The sequence below is a fragment of the Nycticebus coucang genome, chromosome 21 (assembly GCF_027406575.1).
Source record: "Nycticebus coucang isolate mNycCou1 chromosome 21, mNycCou1.pri, whole genome shotgun sequence".
NCBI lineage: Eukaryota > Metazoa > Chordata > Mammalia > Primates > Lorisidae > Nycticebus > Nycticebus coucang.
In genome coordinates this window covers 57,098,166-57,116,440 of record NC_069800.1, presented here as the reverse complement: position 1 = coordinate 57,116,440, position 18,275 = coordinate 57,098,166, and the positions used below count along the sequence as shown (strand labels likewise).

The 18,275-nt window shown below is 48.5% G+C and overlaps 1 protein-coding gene across 5 annotated transcripts in view; it reads left to right on the top strand.

Moving 5' to 3' along the window:
- Positions 1-18,275, top strand: part of NFATC2 (nuclear factor of activated T cells 2) — a 155,692-nt gene that overhangs the window by 83,893 nt on the left and 53,524 nt on the right. For all 5 annotated transcript variants that reach the window (XM_053574545.1, XM_053574547.1, XM_053574542.1 and 2 more), the window contains exon 6: positions 10,741-10,881. In XM_053574545.1, coding sequence (XP_053430520.1) covers positions 10,741-10,881 — 141 coding nt within the window. The remainder of the gene's footprint in view (positions 1-10,740; positions 10,882-18,275) is intronic.

Below are 18,275 nucleotides of genomic sequence, written 5' to 3'. Positions count from 1 at the left end.
CTTCTTAGATTTTTTTCAGTAGAAAACACATGAATTAACCCTTTGAGGCCACTCTTTGGAAAGTGGAGTGGTTTGCTAAAAAATGCAGATTCCTTATATTTATTGACATATCAACTTGCCAGAGGCTCAGTCTCACTTTTGCATAGACCGGCACCCCACGTGTTTCAAGTCTTCTATTTCTGCTAGGTTTTCAATGTTGCCAAGGACATACTTCTAGTTTCCACCACCGCTCCTTCCCTTAATCTTGGGGAAGACTGTTGAAATCTTCTCCGGTCTTCCAACCCTCTGAACGCTGCCCCCACCCGCTTCCCACTCCAGGCAGATAACCGTGCCTCCCACATCTCTGGGAACAAGGACGAGGTCAGAAGGGAACACCGTCATCTTCCCCCAACAACAAGCCACCCACAGATGGCAGCTGCCGCAGCCCGCCCTCCCACCGCTTGAGATGGAGCCATTTTCTGTTCCCCACTCCTGCCCAGCCTCCTTGCCCCGCCTGGCCCAGGCCCTGCCTCCCTCGGGCTGCTCAGGTTCTCAGCTCCAGCTCCTGTTCCTTGGGGAGGGTGGGGGTTGTGCTACCTGCTCCCCTCTGTGCAGTCCCCCAGGCTGTCCTAACCAGTGACCACCAACTGGGAGGCTTGAAACAACAAGAATGTACTCTCTCAGTTCTGCAGGCCAGAAGCCCAAAATCTGCAGGCCGGAAGCCCAAAATCCAGGTCAGCAGCGTCCTGCTGGAGGCTGTGCCTCCCTCCACCTGCTGGTGGCCACTGGTGCTCCTGGGCACTCCTTGCCTTGTGGACGGTCCCCTCTGTGTCTATGTGTGTCCCTTTCTGCTGCTTATAAGGACATACATCATTGGATCTAGACCCCAATCCAGGGCAATTTCATCTCCATATAAGTAACTAAGTTAGCCTTGCAAATAATTAAGACACCTTAATTATATCTGCAAAGATCTTATTTCCAAATAAAGTACATTCTGAGGTTCCAGGTGCCCTGAGGTTTTGGGGGACAATTCATCAGCCTGCTGCACTTTGGCAGCTGCATTTCTTGATCTCCCTTCCTGTCTGCTCCTCAGTCCCCAAATGGACGGGGACATTTCTTTAACATGTTGGCTTTTGCTTATGCTGTCACCTCTACCCAGAACACGGGTTGTCAAACTTGGCTGGACGTTAGAGTCACTGGGGGACTCTCCCTATATAAACCAAAACATGACCCCCTGATCCTGCCCTGGAGACTCCGATTGGGCTCGTCTGGGTGCAGCCTAAGCATGGAGTCTTGCAGGGGTGCCCCTGATGAGTTTGAGAACCACTGACCTAGTGCCCTCTCCTCCCCCGGTCCTCAGTCGCTTGGCAAACTCCTCCTTATCCACGTCCCCTGTGTAGATGGCTCTGCCAGGAGCCAGTCCCCTCTTTGTGCTCTGACAACCAAGTTCGCTTGGTGGTCCCTCTCTCTGCAAGGATTGGACCAGCTAATGTGTGCCAGAGCCTGGCATAGAATAATGCTCTCTAGAATGCTGGAAAAAATGAGAGAAGAAAAGAAGAGGGGAGAAAAAGGCTGCATCGAGACAGTAGATGTCTGTAGGCACACAGACCTGAGCCTGAGAGAACTTTCCAGAAGCTCTCCACCATGACTCGCAGCAGCTCCCTGCAGCCTGGTCCTAAAGTCATTTGGCACCTAGCCCTCCTTTGCCTGCTCAGAGTACAGAATGTGAATTCACTTTGCTAATTTTGCAGCAGGGGAGGAGGTGGGTGTGGGGGTGGGTAGGTAAGAAGTAGCTTTTCTCAATGCTCTTTGCCCTCTGCCTCTCTGATATGTGTATTTTTTACTGAGGCGTAATTGAGATACAGGAGATGGTGCAGATTTGAAGCGTTCAGTTGGGTGGGTTTTGATAATTGCGTATAACCACGTCACCACTGCTCAGAATGAGAGGTGAGAGGTCCCTTCTTCAATCAGCGCCTCCTACCCAAGCCCACACACAGAGGCAACCACGGTTACAATTAGTATTGCCATGGATTAGTCTGCCCTGTTTGGGGACTTCACAGAATGGGATTATACAGCGTGTCCTCTTTTGGGTCGGGCTCTGCTTGCTCAGCATGTTGTTTGTGAGCTCCAGCGCTGCTGTGACACGGTAGCTCACTCCTGTTGACTGCTGAGCGCTATTCAATTGTATGAATGTAACAATTGCTTATTTACCGTTTGATAGCCATCTGAGTTGTGGCCATGGGGTGGGTATTGTACTGAAGGCTGCTATGAATGTTCTTGTTCAAGTCCTTTTGTAGACAAATGTTTTCATTTTTCTTGGGTAGATACCTGGGAATGGAATTGCATGTGTTTGTTTTGGGTGTTTTCAGAGTCATTTTCCGCACTGTACAGGAGCACGTAAGAGTTCCAGTTGCTCCACATTCTCACCAACATTTGGTATTTTCAGTCTTAATAATTTTAGCCTTTCTGATGATGTAAATATAAATGTAAATGTAAACATCACAGCAACCTCGAACTCCTGGGTTCAAGTAATCCTCTTGCCTTAGCCTCCCTAGTAGCTGGGATTACAGTGCCTGCCACAAAGCTCAGCTAATTTTTCCTATTTTCAGTAGACACGGGGTCTTGCTCTTGCTCAGGCTGGTTTCGAACTCCTGAGCTCAGGTGATCCACCCATCTCGGCCTCCCAGAGTGTTGGGATTACAGGCATGAGCCACCATGCCCGGCCTTCATTGTGGTTTTAATTTGCACTTCCCTAATGACGAGGGATCTCGAGCCGTGCATCCACTATTGGCCACTTCTCTATCTTTGGTGGAGAGTCTGTTCTATTGTTTGCCCATGTTTTATTCACATTTACTCACAGTTTTATTGTTAATATGCAGCTTCCTTTATATGTACTTTGTCAGATGTGTGTATTATGAATATTTCCTCCCACTCCGTGGCTTGCTTATTTTTTGAAAAATGATTCTTGGGCGGCGGTGCCTGTGGCTCAGTCGGTAAGGCGCCGGCCCCATATACCGAGGATGGTGGGTTCAAACCCAGCCCCGGCTGAACTGCAACCAAAAAAAATAGCCAGGCGTTGTGGCGGGCGCCTGTAGTCCCAGCTACTCAGGAGGCTGAGGCAAGAGAATCGCTTAAGCCCAGGAGTTGGAGGTTGCTGTGAGCTGTGTGATGCCATGGCACTCTACTGAGGGCCATAAAGTGAGACTCTGTCTCTACAAAAAAAAAAAAAAAGAAAGAAAAATGATTCTTTCTTAACATCAATATTTCATTTTGATAAAGCCTCATTTGTCATTTCCTTCTCTTTTAGGCCTTTTTTTATTTCCCCAAGAAACTTCTGCTATCAAAGGTAGCAAAGATACACCCTTATGTTTTCTTCTAGAAGCCCTTGGCTTCTGACTTTCACATTGAGGGAAATGATCCGTCTTAGGCTGATTTTTACGTGTGGTGTGGGGCCCCGCTCTGCTCTTTTCCGTGTGCAGCTTCACCCCATACTACGTAGTACTAGATTGTCTGCCTCCAGATGCTGTAGCAGTCAATCTTGGGTAGAATCTGGGCCCTGGGGCAGAGCACAGGGCCTTTGCCCCAGAGCTAGCCTTTGCCAGGCTTTGCTTTCCAAGCTGTGTTCAAGAAGCCCTGTTAGAGAAACTCCAGAAAGTGTCACGATGAGAGAAGCGGTTCAGAGTGGTGGGTAGGAGTCCGGACTCTGGAGCAGCCCACAGCTTGGGTGTCAGCCTTGCCTCTGCTACTTTCTGGTTGGTTAGTCCTGGGGAAGTTCACGTGCCATGCCTCTGTTTCCTCAGTTTCCCATCTGTAAAATGGGGAGACTAATAATCCCCTCCTTGTTGTGGGGGTTAAATGAGCATGTCTGTGTGTGTGTCTCACACAGTACTGGCTGTGATCCTGCACGGTAACCCTAGTACCTCCACTGTGGTGGCTCAGTCTGGACAAATCTCATGGTCTTACCCGCCCTCCCATAGCACTGCAAAGGAGCCTTCACATACCTCTGGCTGACCCCCTGTCACTGCAGGGAGACCACAGCCCGGACAGCAGTAGGCAGGTGTGGGAGTTCAGCAAACACCATCGCTCCAGGTGAGCAGGCAGCAGGCAGCATACCCCTCTGCGGAAGGAGCTCAGATGGTTATCTGGACGGCCGAATGGGCTGGGTGGGGGAGCGATTGCAGAAAAGTTGTTTTTTTGGAGAGCCTGGGATTGCAGCGGCTCCTCTGCTGATTGATATGGGTACCTGCTGGGCCCTTTGCTGGGCGGGTTACATAGGAGCAGGGGAGGCAGATTGCCCTTATGAACACCTACGGTGTGCCCGCAAGTGCACTTGACTCGTTTCCGTCCTCACCACGACCCCAGAAGACCCATCTTAAAGACTTGCTCAGTTCATCCATTCAGAACATTTGAGCACTGACACGTGCCAGTGACTGAGGCATGAGACGCTGCCCTTGTACAGCGTGTGGCCACCTTGCTGAGCCTCTGAAGAGCAAGGGACCAGCTGCAGTCATGTGGCTGGCAAGGTGGGGGGAAATCTGGGGTGAAAGTCCATGCCCTGTTCTCTGTCCAGGCTGCCAGGGACCCTCAGCCACTGGGAATTCATGGAGCCCTCGGGGAGGGTCTTGCTCTAGGGAGATATCTGGGCATATTCTGTGCCTGTTAACACGCTGAACGCCAGAGTGATGATGGGATCAGGAGAGAGAGACATCAGCTCCCACTCTGCACCTGGTGTGTGTGGGGGGCAGGGGAGTATGACTCGTGGGTCATGCAGGGTGGGTGTTGGCACTCTGTGTTCTGTGTGAGGGAGCTGAGGCCCTTGAGGTCCAGAGCCAGAATGTGGTCCCGTGCACTGTAGATCCTGTGTCTCAACGCACATCATATCACCCCCATGCTATAAATGTTAACAGTTTCCTCACAGCAGTGATCCCTGCATTAAAGGACAACTAGGTCCCACCATCCCACCATCTCACTTCCCAGGAAAGGCCCAGGGAGGGGCTGGAGTGGAAGCCGAGGGGCCTGTGTGCAGGCCCCACCTGCCCTTCCCAGGCTTGAATCTGCACCTGCTGTAGGCCAAGGTGGGCCCAGCCAGGCCAGGCTCACAGCCATGGATGAGGCCTGATGTAAGGGTGAGAGGGTGTGTGTCAGCTGATGGGAGGATGGAGGACATTTCTTGCTTGGGCTGCCTGGTGGCTTTCCCATGGGGTCCTTGTCTTTCACCAAAAAAGATCCCAAGTCTGGGTCTAGACCCTGCCTGTCCGCTTCCTTAGCTGTGAACTCACAGGCGTGTCCCTTCTCTCCTGGGAGGGTCAATGTCCTCAACTCTACTATGAGAGTGATTCCTGCTCTGCTGTCTCACAAAGTTGAACAGTCAATGTAAACACAACTAAGCCCATCCAGTGCTGACAAAGTGCCTTGCACGTCCACGCATTAGCTCGTGTAACCTGCAAATAGCCTGGTGAGGTTAGTGCCATCAGTCTACCCATTTTATAGATGAGAAAATAGAGGCAAAGAGATTAAGTGACTTGCCCAAAGTCACTTCGCTGAGGTGGGCTTTGAACTCAGGCAGCCACTCTGCAGTTTCCTTACTTTTACCCATGACCTTAAATTGCCTCATGATGTGGTTGTTTTATAACATAAACAAAAATACACACAGAGTGCCTGGGAATCTGCTCTTTCTGTGGCATCCATGAGTTCGCTGTTATTGACAGAACCTGTCCCCTCTGTGGAGAGAAACTGCCCTGACCAACCTCTCCTGCCCCTCTCCTGACACTCTTGGGTAGATCATAATTCTTAGCCACCCAATTCTACAACAGGGTGAATTGCAGACAGGCAATAATCCCACGCTGGTGTGAATTTCCCTCTCTGAGCCTTTGCAGAGGCCACTGCTCTGTTGCACATGGGCACTGTTGCTAGTGAAAGTAAACACCCAAACTGGTTAAACCAACAGCGCCCTGTTGATTCAGAGCTCGTAAAAATACAGAAGCCCCAAGCCATTTTATGATGTGCCAGAATCCGGGGGCAGGAGGGAAGCCTGGGGAACTCACTTTGCGGGGCCACCATGCAGCTTAAGCTGGAACAGAGGTCAAGGCTTCACCCATAGGCCAGATCCAGGACCCCAAGGAGGATGACTTTAAAACACAGGCCCCTGGTTAGGTTAGAAAACCATAGGCTGTGAGGTTGTCTGCAACCTCAGATGTAGGCAAAGCTGAATGGGTGTTGGTGGGTCCAGGCCTGGGAGGCACACTGGGCTTCCTGAGTGCCCTCCCACAGGCCAGGGAGGAGTGACCCCAATTAGCAGCTGTAGGTGATGGAGGTTGCATGAGAGAGCAACAGAGAAGCAGGGCCCAGGGGGGTGATTTTGGTTGCTCTTTGCTTTTCATTTCTTCTTTCAGAGGTTAATTGGATTCTGTTTGCTCTGCCTCTGGGCTCTCTGAGGATGGGGGCCTGCGTGAGGAGTTCCCCTGTCCTCAGGTGGCCTTGAGTGGAACTGTGGAACTTACCTCTTAAACAAATGTGTGTGACAAGTCACCTGGAAAGATTGTTAAAATGCAAATTTGGCTTTTGGCTAGTAGATTGGGGCACTGGGGTGGGGGTGTGGCCTGAGAGTCTGCATGTTTATGAAGCCCCTCCCTCAACAGGAAGAGTCACTGCAGGGGACCCGGGAGCCACACACTGAAAGATGCTGGCAGTGGGGTCAGGAACCCTGGGATATGGCTCAGGATCCACCGAGAATAGCAGGGATGGAGGGGCAGCCTGTGTAGGCAGGCGGATGTGGTCTGCTCGGATTTGGTAAAAGGTCTATTATAAGACAAGCCTGTGGCTGGCACGTAGCAATGACTCAAGAAGCTGCAGCTTTTTGTGCTGTTAAAACCTTGCCGACCAATTATTAATTGAACCAAACATGCTTTTTGTGAGCTCGCTCACCAAATCCTCCAACATGAAGTGGGACTGTTAACATTTCCCCATTTTACAGATGGGAAAACTGAGGCTCAGAGCTGTGACAACCCTTAGAAGGATCACCCAGTGAGATGTCCACCGCTATAGGCTTGCCAGGGGCAGGAGCTGCCTCCCTTGAGGGTCTGAGAGCTGCGTCCGAGTTCTGAGCACCTGTTTTCTCTGTCACATGGGACTCATAGAGTTTTCCTTGCCATTGCAGTAGGGCTATGATTTAGGGGTTTAACAAGATAACAAGAAAAATGGTTTGAAAATGCTAAGCAAGGAATGAACAGCATTCTGAAGTCAGTGATCATAAACACCATAGCTTCTTGGGCAGCTGCTGTCTGCCAGGCATGGGCTAGGGGTTTTGTCTTCTATTGGATATTTCTTTTTATTGTGGTAAAATGCACACAACATAAAACTTGTTCTTTTAACCATTTTAAAGTATACAATTCCACGCATTAAGTACCTTCATGCTGTTATGCACCTGCTACCACCACTATAAAACCACACGCCCACACCCTTTAGCTGTCACTGCTCAGTCTCCTTCCCTGGCCCTTGGAAACCACCAGGCTCCTTTCTGGTTCTGTGCATTTGCTTGTTCTGGGTATTCCATATAAATGAGATCACACGATATTTGTCCTGCTGTGTCTGGCTCCTTTCACGGAGCGTAATGTTTTTAAGGTTGACCCCTGTTGCAGCATGAAATCAGCTCTTCATTCCTTCTTACGGTTGAATGATACTCCGTACGAGCGTATACACACCGTGTTTTGTTTACCCATTTGTCCATTCATGGACATTTGGGTTGATATTAGATATTTTACCGGCTGCATACTGACCACATCTATGTATTTATATACTGGATCTCTTGGACTGCTTGAAGTAGACTCATATCGGGCAGGCACTGTTGTGATTTTACAGGGGAAGCCTTTGTGACTCAGAGAGGTGAAGTGTCTTGCCTGAGGTCACACAGTAGGGAGGTGGCAGATACAGGACTCAAAACCATGGCTGACCCTGGAGCCCCAGCAGCCTTAGCTGTGTGTGTCTCTCCTATGGCTCTCAGGGCCTCATGTGACGCTGCAGTCATGGTGCTACAGATCAAACATGGCTGTAGTCCACTGGAATCATCTCAAGATTATTTTTAAAAAGGTCCAACTCTTAGGCCATTTAAGTCAGAATCTCTAGGATAGCTAGAGATTGGTCCCTTGTCAGATGACATCCAGCCATGTCTGGAGACCATTTTGGTTGTCACCAGTAGGGCATGGGGTGCTTCTAGCATCTGGTGGGTAGAAACCAGGGATGCTGGTAACCACGGTACAGTGCACAGGATGGCCCCCCATGACAAAAAATAATCCATCCTCAAATGTCAGCATTGGGGTTAGGGGTAGCTCCTGCCTGCCTAAGTAGTACTTAGCATCTCAATGTGCAGTGAGGGCTGAGAGGTGCTTCCCCTCTCAGAATCACCTGGGCTCCTTGTTAAACTGCAAGTTAGGCATGGCAGGTGCAAGCCTGAGCCTGAGATACTGCACTTCTAACAAGTGTCGCTGACACCCGGCCTGGCCATTTGAGTTCTCAGATGGCAACAGAGAAAGGCTTATGGGAAGCTGGGTGGGACTCTCTTTGTTTTCTCTTTTCTATCTCTTTAAATTTTCATTGAAACACAGAATTTTCCTTCAGGTAAACAGTAGGAAACGCAAGCTTGACAAAGGTGGAAATCAGTTGGTTGCTGGAGATTGACGATGGAGAAGCAGTGAGGTTGCTCTGGGAAGTAGAGGAGATGTGTTCGCAGCAGCACACAGGGCAGCCGGCCCAGCGGCCTCCACTCCTGGGCCCCACTGGCTGCAGACCCTTGGCTGGCTTGCCCAGTAGCGATGACTCAGTCTTTCCATCTGTAAAATGGGAGGACTAGCTTTTGCTGCCTTCCCACCCAGTTCCAGGGCCAGAAGCCCCCTGCAGCTCCTCACCTTCATCAAAGGCAGATCTTAAAAGCTGGGATCTACAGCTGCTGTTTCACTGCTAATAAATCTCCTTTTGTGGCAACTCAATTAGAAAGTCGTCACAAAGCTCCAATATTGAAAGAAAGGATTAATAACCCAGCCCATGTGGGAGAAATTCGCAACTTCTGCGGAGAGGCCTTCTTAGTATATGCTTGTAGCTGGCAGTGCTTGGAACAGCGCTGGCTGGTAGGTCTCTGGGAACAGGGAGAGCCTGGGCCCCTCCGGGGAGGGGAGCCCTGTCAGGGAGATTGCTGCAAGTTGCTAAGTTGTGCTTTCAAGGTGAAGTGTCTGGAAGCCTCTGGCTGGTGCTCTGTGGACTCCTGACATGTTGCCAAGTGCATCCTCACTCCATCCACATGGCCCCAGCAGATGGAGGCCCAGGCAGGGCCGGAGGAAAGGGTTAGGATTGGGCCTTGGGCCTCACGCGGCTGCTGCCCAGGCTCCCGGATGAGGAGGTCTGCAGGCCCCTGGCATGGAAAGGGCTGGCCCTCCGCCCAGTTCTCTGGGCTCCGGGAGGGATGCCAGGAGCACGGACTGACTCACCGGGGGGAGGGCCGGCCTCTTGGCCCATGCTTGAAGGCGAGGCCTGGGGAGGCGGGGCCCTGGCTGTGGCTGTGCCCTGCTTCTCACCTGCCCAGGGAGGGTGGCTGGAGAGGGTCTTCGTTCTTTCCTGCAGCCTGCCTTCTGGAATAATCACTGGCTGACTAGATTGGCTGAGAGACTTGGCTTTAGAGCTAGAGAACCTTGCCTTTGAGGGCTCAAATATAAGCTTTACCATTACCCTTGGCCAAGTGGTGACCTGACTTCTCTTAGCGTTACTTTTCTCCCCAGTCAAATGTGAATAAGTTTAATGCTTCCTTCCTCTGAGGCTTGCTGCGTGCATTCGAACATAGCATTCTGGTTTAGTGCTCAATGTGGGCTGTTCCTCTCTCTGTCATTCCTTGTAGGTAGCAGATTCAGAGGTAGATCAAAGTGATACTGAGAATGCACATTGAAATATGTCTGTCCAGCCATCCGCCCACCCTCTCCTGAGTCTTTCCTCTAAGTCCTGAGCACTGTTTCCACCACTGCCCTCCTGGGGTTTACATTCTAGTGGGGGACGATAAGCCAGTAGCTATGAACTACAGTGTATCTGAAAGTGAAATTTCTATGGAAAGAGGTAAAGTAGGATAAAGGTGACAGAATGAGACAGGGTGGGTACTGCTGTTTTCCCTGTGGGTTAAGGAAGCCTCTCGGAGCAGGTGACATCTGAGTAGCAATTGCAGAAAGCGAGGAAGGCAGCCATATGGGCGACAGGAAAGAGAGGCGCTGGCTGGAGCAGAGTGACCTTAAGACCATGCGAAAGATCACAAATGAATTTCAGCTGTGCCTAAACCCTGCAGGACCCGGGCCCCAACTTTGGCCCACGTGATGCCTTCGAGTTTTGGCTGAGATCAAATACTCGAGGAGAGGAGGGTACACGTTAACAAAAAGAAACATCTTGGGAAAAAATTGATTGGCCTGTGCTTTCATAGAAAAATGGAATGTCAAATTCTCATTCACTGGTCTTCCCTAGAAGGAGAACAGGCACCTGTTTCTTAACTCATAAATACAAAACATGTTGTTAGAAGGAAATTAGCTCACATGAATTTGGGCAATTTTACAAGGACATTAATGCTTGCAGGGTCACTGGTTGTCAGGAGTGATGGTTCCACTTTTCAATGACAACAGGTGACACATGTGGGCAGACAGTGTTGTATCTCATAACCGTGAAATCAGACTGCCTCTGTCCAGCGGACATCTGCCCTCATCACAGTGACTTCTCTCTCTCTCTCTCTCTTGCCCTCAGCCCAGCGATCCGCCCACGAGCTGCCCATGGTGGAGAGACAAGACACCGACAGCTGCCTGGTGTACGGGGGCCAGCAGATGATTCTCACAGGACAGAACTTTACTGCCGAGTCCAAAGTTGTGTTTATGGAGAAGACCACAGGTCAGTGGGTTTTCGGCAGCCATGCCAAAGTGACCGACTTTCTTTTCTACACAACCCTTATTTGAGGGGTAGATCCCACCGTGTGGAGTTTTATACCCTGCTGTTTTTACTCACGTGTCTTCAGAGATCATGAAGGTCATGTGCTCACCATTGCCTGAATGTGCCATCTTGTATGTTAACTGATGTTAGGTTACCCCCCATATTATTTTGTTCACACAGGGGAGCAAACGTTTTAACTATTTTCCTATCATAAGAAGGGAAGCCAGACAGTGTGATGATTAAGTGTACAGGCTCTGGCCTTGGGTATCTTGAATTAAGATCCTACCTTTGCTGCTTGGTTGCTCTGTGATCTCAGGCAAATTGCCCAACCTTTCTGTGGCTTGATTTCTTCACGTGTCTAATGATAATAACAAGAGTTATTACCCCTGGGATTGTCGTGATGATTAAATGAGCTGAGACATGTTAAGTAATTATAACAGCACCAGGCATAGCATAAGCCAATAAACATTGGCTACTTGTACTTTGATTGTAAGTAGTATTGCAGTTAATCTTACACTTTTAGGATTAATTAATCTTGGTACGCGTGCATCTGTCTAACTTTTTTGTTAGGGTTTATTTCCCAGCAGTGGAATTTTGGACAGGTGTTTTGAGGGCTTTGAATACAAGTTGCTAAATTATCTTCTGAAAATATACAAATTGAAACTTCTACCTTATCAGTAATCATTTCACCCTATCCAAGATACCATATTTTTAAAATTAAGAATATCATTGTGGAATTAGTATTTCTTTGTTCTTTGCATTGGTTGGTATGAGAGGTTTAGTGTTTTTATTTCTCGCTCATGTGTATTCTTTCTTGATATTCTATCTGCTAATGTCTTTTTCCAGTGGGGATGTGGTAAAAAGACATAGATCTGAAGTTGGAAAATATCTGGTTAAGCAAGTATTGATGAAATGTGTTGTTATAGGGCAAATAGTTCAAATGACTTAGGGTATTTTGGATGCTAGACCTAATTTTTTTTTTTTTTTTTGGCCGGGGCTGGGTTTGAACCCACCACCTCTGGCATATGGGACCAGCGCCCTACTCCTTGAGCCACAGGCGCCGCCCTAGACCTAATTTTTTTTTAATAGTCATGATTACAGCAGGTAAATTCAAAAGGGTGTTGATGTTTGCTGATTTATTTCTATTGTCCTTAGGATGATCCGGAGAATGTGACAGGCAGGTTGTCCTGTTGTGATGGTTGTGCACTGAGCAACAGTGCCTCCCTTGAGGTCTCCCATCCAAACTGGATGCATTGTTGGTCTATATGTTACCAAGACAACTTCTGAAGGTGGAAGCAGAGTGTCTTAGGAAAGGGGTTGTCGGGGTCCCTTCGTGCTCGCCACTTATCAGGGCCCAAGACCGGCTGGTCTCCAGCCCAGCCTATCTAGCTGTATACCAGACACTGATGCTATGCTGTTATCTCGCTCAGGAACAATTGCTCTTAGCTGCCTGAGGGCTATTTACCTTAGCTGAAGGCAGAGAGAGAGAGTCTTTGAGAGAGTAAAGCAGTCTTCTTGGAAAGCTAGATCTTAGTCTTTAGCAGAGCTTAGTGATCTTCAGCAGAGAGACGCCATGCTGGCGTTCTGCAGGCAGGAGAAGCGACAAAGTCAGAGTAAGCGGGTCCGTGATAGAATGCGCATGCTCCTGACTGCCTGCTCCTCCAGCCTAATATAAGACTGATCTCATGCCGCTCAACGTCACAGGTGTAGAGACTGCCAATTCACCACTGCTCTCATCTCGCGAGCTCTCATGCTTGTTAGGAGAGCTAAATCCCTCTCCATGCCCTTTTCACCAAGGTGTTCCATTATTGAGCTACACAGGTATTTCTTATAACTCTCACTCGTCCTAGCCATAGGCTATACGGGCTGCTACAAGGAGTGCTTTTTCTCAACTCAGAGGCTCCTTTTGGGGTGGACTGGTCCTGTGACCATACTTTGAAAGTATGACAGGGGCAGAATTTATTTTAAAGCCAGGTCCTGGCTAAGGGCATTGTCTTGGGAGCTGTCAATGATATGGTCCAGCCGAAGACGCTGAGCTTCCAGGATGGCCTCTACTGTGAACTTCTAGAGCAGGAGGAGGAGAACTGGGGAGCGTGGTGCCCTGGAGACCCAGGGAAGGGGTCAGGAGAGGCAAATGCGACAGAGACCAAGAAGCTTGAGGTTGGTGGTCTGAGAGACCAAGGAGTGATGGGCGATTTGAATAGCACCACACCCAGGTGGCAGTGAGTGAAGGAGGAATGTTGGCTGACAGATGGGAGGTGGTGAATGGAGAGTCTATACCAGAGGGCAGTAGCCCACGGCCACATTCTCAGCCTCAGCATTATTAACATTTTGGTGTGGGGGGGAGAGAGTTAGGGGGCTGCCCTGTGCACTGTAAGATGTGCGGCAGCATCCCTGACCCTCTAGTAGCACCGCCCAAGTTATGATGACCAAGAATGTCTCTGGAGTTCACCAGATGTGCCCTGGAAGAGAAATTGCCCAGATCAAGAACCAATAGTTTAACCTCTATAGATCAGAGAGGTTATTAGGGAGGGATCAGAAGAATATGAGGAAGAATCAGAATCAGGTTGATCTTAAACCCTCCGCCTGTGATTCTCACCTGCACAGACATAGCCTATTGCTGGTCGGACACCAGCCCATCTCCACTGAGTGGTCCTGCAAAGGGGGAGTCAAGAGCAGGACTGGACTTCGCCTCCTTTGCCCTGGTGAGGCTCACCCAGTGAACACAGGGCTCTATGGACTGAGTAATCCCTGTTTCTACTGACATCTTTTCGTATATATACTTTTAATCCTATTTTTAAATAGCAATACATCATGAGCATTTATTCAGATATTGAATATTCTTTGAGAACCTGATTTTCAATGATGTACTGCATTCTATCATAAGGTCTCACAGTGCTGTATTTAACCCTTCCCTTTTTATTGGACATTGGGCTGCTTCCAACTTCATGCTATCATAAGCAGCTCAGTGATAAGATCCTTTGAATTCAACTGGGTAACAGCTCATGCTCTTGAGTCAGGCAGCTTGTATTAGTAAACCTTCCTGGGCAGAGTTCTTTCATCTGTGTGATGAGGATGGTCACAGTCCCACCTCACTGAGTGGTCGTGAAATTGAGAGTTCACCTATGTTTTTTATAACAGTAAATTAGCGTGATAACCATAAATTAGTTAGCACATATAAATGTTAGCTCATACTGTTTGTTATTCCTGTTGCCTACACTTAAGGTTTTTGGGTGGTGTAATGGAATCAAGAGACATGTGTCTATTTTTAAAAGTATCTTAGTACACTTTTGGGGAGGCTTACTTTTCAAGTGGTGGCCAGCATAAATACTCTGTGTACCAAGAATTTGCTAGGCTCTCTTAAATTAGAGAGCAAATTTATGTGGCTAGAGTAGAGGCTGGTCAACACCGGGAAGTATATTTGGATGAATATGCATACACCAGAACAGAAGAATTCTCCCAGTACCAGATAGAGACATGGTATTTGTTTGGTCTGGTCCTGGGTAAGGTAATAGGGAGCCAGAGTGGGTTCTTGAGCAGGGGAGTGGCATGAAGTATAAATAACCAAGTAAGCATAGCATCAACTGCTTTGATGTATCTTCAGTATGAGGAAAGCATCCTGCTGGCCTTCTATTGACTTTCACAAGAAACAACTTCAAAGCATCATTTTGGCAGAAGGGAATTCTCTGATAAGGTATAAACATTTGTGACTCACATCCAGGCTGACAGAGCCTATGCAGGGGCTATGGAACTGTACAGGGGGAGGGTTTGAGGCTGGATCCCACCAAGTTCCTTCTGGAGTTAGGAGCCAGCCAGCTTTCAAGTGTTCTGGGAGCCGAATTACGTCCAAGCTACCCAAGGGCATCCATTAAAGATTTGCTGAATGAATGAACAAACTAGCTAAAGGCATTTTACTGACTAGTTTCCGTTCCAGGTTTCAGAAGAAATTTTGCATGTTTACCTCCTGAAGGAAGGAAAACACAGAGCCTTTGAAAAATTGAGTGCTCAGGAGAGTAATAATACCAGCTCCCATCAGCGAGTGCAATCTGTGGGTAGAGCCCTGAACCCCCTATCGACCCTGTTGTTCCATTTAACCTGGCATGCCCAGGAGGCAGACGGTTAGGGTTGGAGAAATCAAGAGACTCATCCATAGACAGTATCCAGCATTGTCCTGTTGTTTGGCCTCCGTGGAAACCTTGGTTTCCCTCTCAGGGAGTAAGTCCTTCCCCCTTGGAGTTAAGTGTACCAATGACCAGTAGCACTTAGGGCATAGCAGGTGCTCCCTAAATGTTTGGCATTGTTGTTGTGTCTCCCAAAATTATCATTGCTCAGGCCATGGTCATTTTTGGTTGGTGCCTACTGCTCTAGGTGCTGGACTGGGCTGGGCTCTTGCATTTAATAGCTGTGTGATCTGGGTAAGTCACTTCACCTCTCTGAGCCAACATTTCCTCTTTTGTAAAATACAGATGATTACTTCTCTTGGGAGGTAAGAAGATTAAGTTGAGACCATACAGATTAGGCTGTTTGCATAGGGCTTGGCACATTGAAAATACTCATTAAATATTAGCTTTTTTATTATTAACATTACATTTTGGCTGTGAAAGGACAAAGATGAGTAAGATTTTATCTCGTGGAACCAAAGACAAAACAATTAAAGACATTAAAAAAATAATAAGTAATAATAAAAACTGTGTTCCAGGCCTTGTTCTAAGCACTCGATATGATTGGTCATGACAGCCCTATGTGATAGATTACTGTTCTCCCAATATTACCAATGAGAAACTGAGCACAGAGAGGTTGAGTAAGTTAATGGAGATCACACAGCTGGTAAAGGTAAATGATAGGCTTTGATCCCAGGCAGCCTGGCTCCAAAGTACACACCTTGAGCCATTAGCTATCCTTCTTTTAAAAAGCCTAGAATAGGTTAATTTGCCTGAAGACCCTTCACTGGCCCTGAGCCACAGACTTGAACCATTTGGTGGTGACAGAGACTCCTGAATTCTGCCTTGAGTTCCTGCCTATCTAAAGAGTCTCACTGAATGCAGTTTCCGGATTGATGACAATTGACTAGCAGGGGCATCTGAGATGCCTTTGGCACCAGTGGTGGTCTCCGCAGGGGGTCCCTGGCTCCAGCAGCTCCCACAGAGGGGGCTCGCCTTGCATTTGCAGGGAGCTGGTCCTGCTCTTTTGACCCAAGAGCGCACCTCCCAGCTGGGCCGCCTTCTGCAGGGGGAATCCCTGTTGCTCAACTTCTTTTTTCCAAAACTCATCCCTGTTCCCATCTCCATGGACAGTTTGGCCAGCAAGGGCGCTGTGGGGCGGGGCGGAACAGTTGAAGTTTTCCAAGGAAGGGGAATCCCAGCTGTTTCTTACATTAAGGAAAGGTGACAGCCTCCTGGGCTAATCTTAGCCCCGTGTTTGGTCATCGGCACCACCAGCTCCAAAGTTCTTTTTATAGCTGTCGACTAAAATGGAATTGGCAGTTTCCACTCCAGCAAGATGACAAATTGGAGAACAGTGGAAAACCAGTAGGAGAGGGGCAGCGTGGTATTTCTTAAGTTAGAAAAGCTCAGTGTTTTGGAAAATGGCATCTTATTTATAGCAGCAGGGATACTAATAATTATTATATAATCTGTATTACTATTTTTACTTATTTTTGTGAGCTGCAAGAGCCTGTGTGATCTGGCCCTTGCCCGTCTCTCTGATCTCAGCTTCTAACACTCTTCCCCCCTCACTTGGCCATAGCAACAGCTGGCTCCCCTGGTGACCTTGACCACCCCGAGCTCATTCCTATCTCAGCATCTTCGGTCTTGCCGTTTGCTCTTAGAATGTTCTTTCTTTACATGGCTGCTCCTGTGCCAGTCTTAGCTCCAAGTCACTTTTTCAGTGGGGCCTGAGTCCTTCTGCCTCCCCTATACCTTGTCATCTACTGTCCCCTTGCCCTGATCTGCTTTCTCGGTAGCTCTTAGCACTACTGAAATTATCTTATCTGTTTACTCATTTGTCATCTGGTCTCCCACACTAGACTCCTGATTCCTTGACAGCAGTGTGCTGCTGTCCCCTCAGCATCAGGAGTGGACCCGGGCACACAGTAGGTTGCTCATTCATTTTGTCGAATGAATGTGTCATCTCCGTCAGTTGTCGCTCCAGCCCTGAGAGGCAGAGGTGGCATGATCCCCATTTTACAGATTCAGAAACTAAGGCGCAGAGACTTCAAGTCATGGGCCCAGGTCAGTGCACAGCTGGTGACACAGCTGGAACCCCAAGGCAGCATTTCTTGGAGGCTCTGGAGTAATTCTTCTAGTCATGTCAAAGAGGACAAAGGGAAACCAAACAGAACAATTCGGGTCGCCTACTTACCATTCGTAGTAATTGCAGAAAAGCCATTTATATGTTCTCTGAATTTTAAAAAATATGTAGCCCTCCAGGCAAAGTTCACTCTGAGAAGTCCAGGCTGTTCCTAACTTCAACGGGAACCCTGGCCCCCAGCCACAGGCGGAGTCGGGGGTCCCAGCAAAACATTGCAAAACAGGAAAAAATCTAAGGACACAAAAATAAAAGTGGTGTGGCAGCGGAAACGGGGTTGCCATGGCTCTGAGAGACTCTCTGCGCCTGGGTGGGATCCAATGTTTTGGAAGGTTCCTCCACATGACACAGGGTTTTGGAATTTTTCAGCTGGTAAATCCTTCTTAATTCAGGCCCCCGGCCTCAGCCAAGGAGCTCCCTGGCTCTGTGTGTCCCGCGGGGGCGTAGGTTGGAAACTGGCCTGCTTTGGATTACTCAGCTTCGAAACTTAAGATTGTTTGAAGAGAAAATTTTGTTTTGTTTTGTTGGACAATTTTCTTGGAACAAGTCTGATGGCAAAGGCACCCATCACCTGTCCAGAGGGCACATTAATTTTTTAGAAAGGAGGTGTGGGTGGTGGAATTCCCTCTTTCCCACTGAGTCATCATATCCTGATATGAGTCATTTTATTACTTGGAGGTCCCCAAAGGTTGTATTTTGAGCTGTGTTTAATAAATATAAATGCATGTGCTTAAAATAATTTTTTTTTTTTTTGCTAAATATTTTTCCATGAGTTAGTATCTTGGAAAAAATTGGAACCACCTTCGAGAAGCTGTACCTCTTCCTCCCACCTGTTTATCTCCCTAGGTTGGCTGTGGTGGGTGTGGTGGTCTCTGAAACAATAGGCCTGGTAGGGGAGTCTCTCTAGCTTGGCTTTCCTCTGGGAAATGTCCGACTCCAAGATGGGTTGGGGAATGACTCAGACTCTCAGACCTTTGCCCTTGGTGACTCAGGTCTCTGGTGTCATTGGCCCCCTGGGCTGGAGCCCACCATTTACCCGCTGCTTGGCT